At 37.7% G+C, this 8,738-nt stretch overlaps 1 protein-coding gene across 1 annotated transcript; it reads left to right on the top strand.

Moving 5' to 3' along the window:
• The first annotated feature begins 2,813 nt into the window (after positions 1–2,813).
• On the top strand, positions 2,814–3,311 carry LOC100391092 (histone H2A-Bbd type 2/3-like). Its single transcript, XM_002763067.6, has one exon. The coding sequence runs from the start codon at positions 2,882–2,884 to the stop codon at positions 3,230–3,232; it is 351 nt and encodes a 116-aa protein (XP_002763113.3). The 5' UTR covers positions 2,814–2,881; the 3' UTR covers positions 3,233–3,311.
• The last annotated feature ends 5,427 nt before the right edge of the window (positions 3,312–8,738 follow it).

Here is an 8,738-nt window from a genome sequence, read left to right as displayed (position 1 = left end):
TTTTTTTTTATTCCTTCAAAGAACCAAATTTTGTTTTTATTGATCTTTTGTATGGTTTTTCACATCTCAATTTTATTGAGTTCAGTTGTGATTTTGGTTATTTCTTGACTTTTGATAGCTTTGGGTTTGGTTTGCTCTTGTTTTTCTCACTCCTCAAGATGTGATATTAGGCTGTTAATTTGAGATGTTACCAACGTTTTTATGTGGGCATTTAGATTTATAATCTTTCCTTTTAATATTGCTTTAGCTGTGTCCTAGAGATTCTGGTATGTTGTAGTATTATTCTCATTAGTTTCAAATAACTTCTTGATTTCTGCCTTAATTTCATTTTCATTCAGGTGAAGATTGCTTCATTTGTATGTAATTACATGGTTTTGAGAGATATTCTTGGTATTGATTTCTATTTTTATTGCACTGTGGAGAGTGTGTTTAGTGCAATTTCATTTTTTTTTTCAAATTTGCTGAGTATTTTTTTTATGGCTGATTGGTTGATTTTAGAGCCTGTTCTAAGTGCATATGAGAAGAATGTATATTCTGTTTTCTTAAGGAAGAGATTTCTGTAGATGCTTGTGAGGTTTATTTCATCAAGTGTCAAGTCTTGTCCTGAATATCTTTGTGCTCGGCCTCAAAGATCTGTCTAATACTGTCAGGTGGAGTGTTAAAGTCTCCCACTGCTATGCTATGGTTACCTAAGTCACTTTGTATGCCACTGGAACTTTATGAATCTGGGTGCTCTTGTGTTGGGTGTACCTATATTTAGGATAGTTAAGTCTTGTTGAATTGAGCCGTTTATTAAAATATAAGGTCTTTCATTGTCTCTTTTGTTGGTCGTTGGTTTAGAGTTTCTTTTACCTGAAATTAGAATAGTAACCCCTGCTATTTTTTTTTTTTTATTTGCTTTTCATTTTTGCAGTAGATTTTTCTCTGTTTCTTTACTTTGAGCCTGTGGGTGTCATTGCATGTGAGGTGGGTCTCTTTATGACAGCATACTGTTGCTTCTTGTTTCTTACCCCTCTGTAGCTTTTAAATGGGGCAGTTAACCCATTTAAATTCAAGGCTAATACTGATCCTGCCTTTGTCTTATAAGTTAGTTATTATGCAGACTTAATTCTGTAGTTTCTTTATCATGTCAATGATCTATGCATTTAATTGTGTTTTTGTGGTAGCCAGTAACTGTCTTTCATTTTCATATTTAGGACTCTCTTGTAAGGTTGGCCTGGTGGTAAAAAAATTCCTTTAGCATTTGTTTGCCTGAAAAGGATCTTATGTCTTCTTCACGTATCAAGCTTAGTTTGGCAAGATATGAAATTCTTGGTTGAAGATTTTTTTAAAGAATGCTGCATATAGGTCCCCAGTTCCTTCTGTCTTTTAGGATTTCTGCTGAAAGTTATACTATTAGCCTGATGGGGTTCCCCTTGTAGTTTACTCGCCTCTTCTCTCTATCTGCCTTTTATATATTTCCTTTCACTTTGACCTTGAAAAATCTGATTACTATGTGTCTTGGAGATGTTCATTTTGTATAGCAGCTCACACAGAAGTTGTCTGCATTTATTAAATTTGAATCTTGCCTCTCTAGTGAGGTTAATAAAATTTTCATGAACAATGTCCTCAAATATGTATCCAAAGTTGTTTGTTTAATCTCCTTCTTATTCAGAGATTCCAAAGAGTCTTAGTTTCGGTCTCTTTAAATAATCCCATATTTCTCAGAGATTTTGTTCATTTCTAAAATTTTTTTTTAATGACTGTTGGTTCTGGAACCAGTCTTTGGATGTGAAGAAATTGAGACTCTCATGCACTATTGTTGGATGTGAAAAATTACAGCTGCTGTAGAAATCAGTTTGGTGGTTCCTCAATAAGTTTAACAGAATTACCATATGAGCCAGCAGTGTGACTCCTAGAAATAGACCCAAAAGAACTGAAGACAGATATTCAACAAAAAGGTTGTAGACAGATGCTCATGGCAGTGCTATTCACAATAGCCAGAAGGCTGAAATAACTTGTCCATCATCTAATGTGTGGATAAACAAAATGTGGCCTATTGATACAACGGAATAATATTCAGTCATTCAAAGGAAGGAAATACTGATTTATGCTTCTATATGGATGAACCCTGATGAAAACATTATGCTAAGTGAAAGCAGCCAGACACACAAGGCCTCACGTTTGGTTGTATGATTCCATCTACAGGAAATCTCCAAAATAGGCAAACTTCTATGGACAGAAAGCAGACTGATTAGTGGTTGAGGGACTATGGAGAACTTGTGTGGTGGGGGAGGGGGTGCGGGGGTTGTAGCAGTGCTGTGGAAGGAGGAGTGTCGGAAATGACTGCTTATAGGTACAAGGGTTCACGTTCATTTTCTGGGTGTTGAAAATGCTTTGGAACTACGTGGTTGTGATGGATGTGCAACATTGTGAAGGAGCGGTACCGATCAAACTCCCCCTGCCAGCCCATAGTGTTCCCACAGTGTCCCCATCCAGTAGAAAGGGACAGTTCCCACTGGCAAAGAGAAGGTCCCCAGCAGGATTCCCATGCCCCGCCCCCTCCACCTCCACCTCCACCCCCACAGCCCTCCAGCCACTTCTAGGCCCAGGCCTGCTCCCTCGGGGCCAATGGGAAATCCATGAGGTCACTTGATGGGCGTGTCCCTGGTGAGGCTGTCACCATGTGTGTGCTAGGCCGTTACCACATGAGGGCTAGGCCATTGCCATGTGATGATGTGGTGGCGCGAGGATGCGCATGCGCGTGGGACTCGGCTCCGCAGCCAATGAGGGGCTTGGCCCTGGTCGCTAGGTTACACAGTACCGGTCGCCGTAACTGTCATCTTGAGAGGCAACTTGTGCTAGAGCAAGCCGAGCTGAGACAGGGAACCCAATACCCAGCATGTCGGAGAGGAGAAGCCGCAGAGGGTCCTCTGCTGCTGGCCGCCGGGGGCATACCCGCTCTCGCACTGCCCGAGCGGAACTGATATTTTCCGTTAGCCAGATGGAGCGAGGTCTGTGGGAAGGCCACTACGCCCAGCGCCTGAGTGACAACGCGCCAATCTACCTTGCTGCTGTCATCCAATATCTGACGGCCAAGATCCTGGAGCTGGCTGCCGAGGAGGCTGACAACAATGGAGGAGAGAGGATCATCACTCCGCGGCTGCTGGACCTGGTGATTCGTAATGATGGGCTGCTGAGCACCCTCTTCCGAAACATACTCATCTCTCAAGTGGCTCCTGGCCCAAACTAGCTGCTGACGACGCCAGCATCCTGGGACCTGGCAGGTCCACTCATCCACCCACCTGGCCCCAAAACCCCCGGCCCCAAACCTCCCCCCCACCCCAAAACCATCAATCCCCTGCCCCAAAGCACCAGCCCCACCCCCACCCCCACCGGCCCTAAAGTTTTGGGCCTTTCTTAATTCTGTCAATAAAGTGTTCATTGGAAGCAAAAAAAAAAAAAAAAGCAGACTCATGTTTATTTCGTGTTTAAATTTGGAAGCTTGGGCTATTTAAAACAACTTCTTGACACATCTTAATATTCTTTTGGGAAAGTAAATCAGATGCTTATATACCTAAAAACAATTCCAGGTGTTTTATTGTGGACAGTTTTAAAAAGCTGCAACACATACCCGCACACATGCACACAAAACTCATGAGCTTCAAAAAGTTCAGGGAAAATGTGCATTGTGAAAAAGCTATGCATGGATTTCAATTTTCTTTGCACCAAAATAAACTTATAGTAACTTATTATAACATATATGATCAATATCTAGTGTGAGTCACTAGGAAGAATAAACATCACTTTGAAAAGAGCTCCTATCAGAGCAACACCAATTCTGCTAAAACTGAAGGAAGAACAAACATCGAACTGATGCTGAAGACTAGGCAAGGGAGCTCACAGCTGTCATCCCGCATTTTGGAGGCTGAGTGGGAGGGATTATTTCGAACATTCTTCTTCAAAGCTTTTGGGACTATGTTTTCATTACTCCCAAGCAAATACTCCTAGTAACAATTCGTGAGAATTCTAGTTGTTCCACATCCTCACAAGCATTTGAGATTTGTGAAACATTTAAATTTCAGCTATTTTAATAATTGTATAGTGATATGTCATTATAATTTTATTTGAATTTCCCTTATAACTAATAATGTTGACCATTTTTGTGTTCTTATTGGCCATTAATATACTTTGTGTGAGATATACGTTAAAGTTTTTATCTATATTTTATTGCATTTTTTCTTAATTATTGAGTTGTATGCATACTTTATATATACTAGCTAAAACACTTGTCAAAAATGTGCTTACAGATATTTTCTCCCATTCTGTGACTTGTCCTGGTATTTTTTTAAAGGTCCCCATATTAGTCAAGGTTCTCTAGAGAAACACAACCTATACAATACATATGAAGACATTTATTATATATAAGAATAGATGAAAAGGTTTATCATAAAGAATTTGCTTACACAGTTATGATAAATGAAAGGTTCCGACCGGCCATGGTGGCTCAAGCCTGTAATCCCAGTACTTTGGGAGGCCGAGGCGGGTGGATCACAAGGTCAAGAGATCAAGACCATCCTGGTCAACATGGTGAAACCGCGTCTCGACTAAAAATTATGCAAAAAATTAGCTGGGCATGGTGGCGTCTGCCTGTAATCCCAGCTACTCAGGAAGCTGAGGCAGGAGAATTGCCTGAACCCATGAGGCGGAGGTTGCCGTGAGCCGAGATCGCAACATTGCACTCCAGCCTGGGTAACAAGCACGAAACTCCGTCTCAAAAAAAAAAGGAAAGAAAAGATAGGTTTCAAGATCTGCAGTTTTGGTCTCTGAAGGCCCGAGATTTAAGAAAGCCAAATGGTATAAGTGTTGGTCCTAGCCTGACGACAAGAAAAGACTCATGTCCCAACTGGAAGATTTTCAGGTAGAGCAATCAAATTTCCTCTTGCTCACTCATTTGTTCTATTCAGGCCTTGAAAGGATTGGATGAGACCTACCCACATTGGGGAGGGAAATCTGTTTCACTCCGCATACCAATTCAAATGTTATTCTCATCCTGAAACACCCTCACTAATATGCCCAGAATGTTTATCCAAATATTTGGGAGCTCCATTACCCAGTCAAGTTAACAAATAAAATCATCATAGCAGCAGTTTTAGCTGAACACAAATTTACAAAGAAGATAAAGTCTAATTTATCATTTTTCTAAAAAACGTCATTAATGCTGTTCATGTCCTTTCTGAGAAATCTCTCTTTAAGCCATGGTAATGAGGATATTGTTATAGATTCTTCTAGATACTTTATGTTTCCAACTTTTATGTTTATGTCTGCAATCCATCTTAAATTACTATCGTGCATGGTATTAGTTGGAGATTTTAGTTTACTAGGCCTGCCGCAGCAAATGAGCACAATTAGATGCCATGTCTCCAAACAACAGAAATGTAATCCCTCACAGTTTGAGACCAGAAGTTCCAAATCATGGTTTCCACAGAGCCATGCTCTCTGTGAAGGCTGTAGTGGAAGAAACTTCCTTGCCTTGTTTGCATTTCTGTTGGTTGGCAGCAATCTTTGATTGTCCTTGGCTTGGAGTCACATTGCTACAGTCTCTCTCTTGATAGTCATATTCTCTCTGTGTGGCTATGTGTTTCCTCCCTTCTTTTTACAACAACATTAGTCATATTGTATTTAGGGCACACTCATCCTGATCCAGTATGACCTCAACTCAACCGATTATATCTTTAAACATTCCATTTCTAAACAAAGTCACATTTTAAGGTTCTGGATAATCATAAATTTGAGAGGTACACTATTCAACACCTTATAGAGCCCAATAATGGGCCCATGTTGTTTTTTTAATATGTTTATCCTATTGTTGCAACGCTATTTATTGACAGGATTTTCTTCCCCACTGTCCCACGCCCATTTAATTATCATAATATCTTTGTCAAAAACATTGACTATATATGTGAAGGCTGATTATTGTTATCTCTATTATTTTTAAATCCATTTTCAAATCTTACATAAATATCACATTTTCTTGATTATGTCAGCTTTATACTAAGATTCAAAATCAGTTAATATAAATCTTCCAACTCTTTTCTTTTTTTTAGAAAAAAATACATTCTGAGTTTTCTAGAGCTTTTGAATTTTAATACAAATTATAGAATTGTTTTGGCAATTCAGACCCCTTAAAAATAACTTGTTAGGACAATCATTGACAATGTCTTTAATCTATAGGATAATTTCAGAAGAATACTTTAGTAAAGATGAATTTCCAAATCACGAACCTGGAGTATCTCTCTACCTTTTTACCTCGACAATATTTTGTAGTTTTCAATGTGAAGCTCTCACATAATTTTACTGTTTACTTCTAAATAATTCCATTGTTGGTCTATTATTTATTGAATTTTAAAATTTCATTTTCAAATTAGACTAGAAACTGTATAATGCAACAGATATTTGTGTACTGGCCTGTTATCTTTCTTTCTTACAAATTAACTCATTAGGTGTATTAGGGTTTTGTATAATGGCACGTTCTAGGATTGCCAACGAAACATTCAACAGAACTTACTAGAGGAGACATCTCTGTGTTTTTCCTGTTTCTAGCGGAGCATTCATTGAGTCTTTTAGAATTAAGTATGATGGTAGCTCTGTTTTCATGGGGACACTTTATCACATTAAATAAGTTTCTTCTATTCTCAATTTTTCTGAGAGATTTTGTCATAATTGTAAGTTAAATTCTAACAAATATGTCTCTATTTTATGAGATAATCATCTGACGTTACTCTTATTAATGTGATAAATAAAATTATTGATTTTCAAATATAAAATTATTATCGTATTCCTAATATAAAACCCACTTTTCTAAACCATCCTTCTTACATTTTGATGGATTTGGTTTACTAATATTCTATTAAGAATATTTGCATCACTGTTCATGAAGAACATTTATCTTTAAATTTATTTTTTTGGTACTATATTTGTTGTCAGGTTTTGGTATCAGAATTACACTGCCTTTATAGTATGAGAGGACCAGTGTTACCTCCTTGTCTATTGTTGAAAAGGTTTAAGATTAGTCGTCTTTCTTCCATGAATGTTTGATAAAATTCATCAGTGAAATTTTCTGGAAATTCTATTTGTTTTGTGGGAAAGTTTTTATTTCAAATAAAATGTATTTAATTGGTGATACGGTTTGACTCTGTCCCCACCTGCATCTCATCTTGAATTTTTATGTTTTGTAGGAGGCACCTAGTGGGAGGTAACTGAATCATGGGGGCAGATCTTTCCCATTCTGTTCTCATGATAGTGAATACAATGTTTCGTTTTCCATTCCCGAGTTACTTCACTTAGAATAATTGTCCTCAACTCCATCCAGGTTGCTGCAAATGCCATTATTTTGTTCCTTTTTATGGCTGAGTAGTATTCCATGGGGTGTGTGTGTGTGTGTGTGTGTGTGTGTGTCACATTTCCTTTATCCAGTGATTGATTGATGGGCATTTGGGCTTGCTCCATATTTTTGCAGTTGTGACTTATGGTGTTACATGCATGTGTATGCAAATGTCTTTTTAATATAATTATATAATAACTTCTTTTCGTCTGGCTGGACATCCTGGAATGGAATTGAATCAAATGGTAGATATACTTTTAGTCCTTCAGGGAATCTCCATACAGTTTTTTAATAGTGGTTGTTCTAGTTTACAGTCCCAACAGCATTGTCAAACTATTGCCATTTCACCACATCCATGCAAACATCTATTATTATTTTTATTTTTTAATTATGGCCATTCTTGCAGAAGTAAAGTGCTATTGCATTGTGGTTTTAATTGCATTTCCCTGATAATTAGTGATGTTGAGTCATTTTTCATATTTTTGGGCTAATGTGTATATCTTCTTTTGAGAATTGCCTATTCATGTCCTTAGCCCACATTTTGATGGGATTATCATTACTATTACTACTATTATTATTATCAATACTTTGCTCATTTGTTTGAGTTTCTTGTAAATTCTGGACATTAGTTCTTTGTAGGATGCAGAGTTTGCAAAGACTTTCTTCCCCTCTGTGGGTTCTGCATTTACTCTTCTGATTATGTCTTTTGCTGTGAAGAAGCTTTTTGGTTTAATTAAGTCTCATCTACTTATCTTTGTTTTTGTTGCCTCTGCAACAAAACTTGGTCTTGGTTCCTGGTCATAAAGTCTTTGGCTAAATTAATCTAGAAAAGTTTTTCCGATGTTATATTTAAGAATGTTTATGTTTTCCGGTCTTAGATTTAAGTCTTTGATACATCTTGAGTTGTGTTTTGTGAGAGATGAGGATTCAGTTTCATTCTTCTACATGTGGCTTGCTAATTATTTCAGCACCATTTGTTGAATAAGGTGTCCTTTCCCCACTTTACGTTTTTGTTTGCTTTGAGAAAAATCAGTGGACTGTAAGAATCTGGGTTTATTTTTGGGCTATCTATTCTGCTCCATTTGTCTATGTCCCTATTTTTATGCCAGTACCATGCCGTTTTGGTGATTTTGGCCTTATAGTACAGTTTGAAGTTGAGTAATGTGATGCTTCCAGAATTGTTCTTTTTGCTTAGTCTTGCTTTGGCTATGCGGGCTATTTTTTGGTTCCATATGAATTTTAGAATTGTTTTTCTGGTTGTGTAAAAAATGATGATATTTTGATAGGATTTGCAGATTGCTTTTGGCAGTATGGTCATTTTCTCAATATCAACTCTAGCCATCCATGAGCATGAGATGTGTTTCCATTTGTTTGT

This window comes from Callithrix jacchus, chromosome X (genome assembly GCF_049354715.1).
Source record: "Callithrix jacchus isolate 240 chromosome X, calJac240_pri, whole genome shotgun sequence".
Lineage (NCBI taxonomy): Eukaryota > Metazoa > Chordata > Mammalia > Primates > Cebidae > Callithrix > Callithrix jacchus.
The sequence above is the reverse complement of the archived record's forward strand: the minus strand, read 5'-3'. Positions and strand labels throughout refer to the sequence as shown.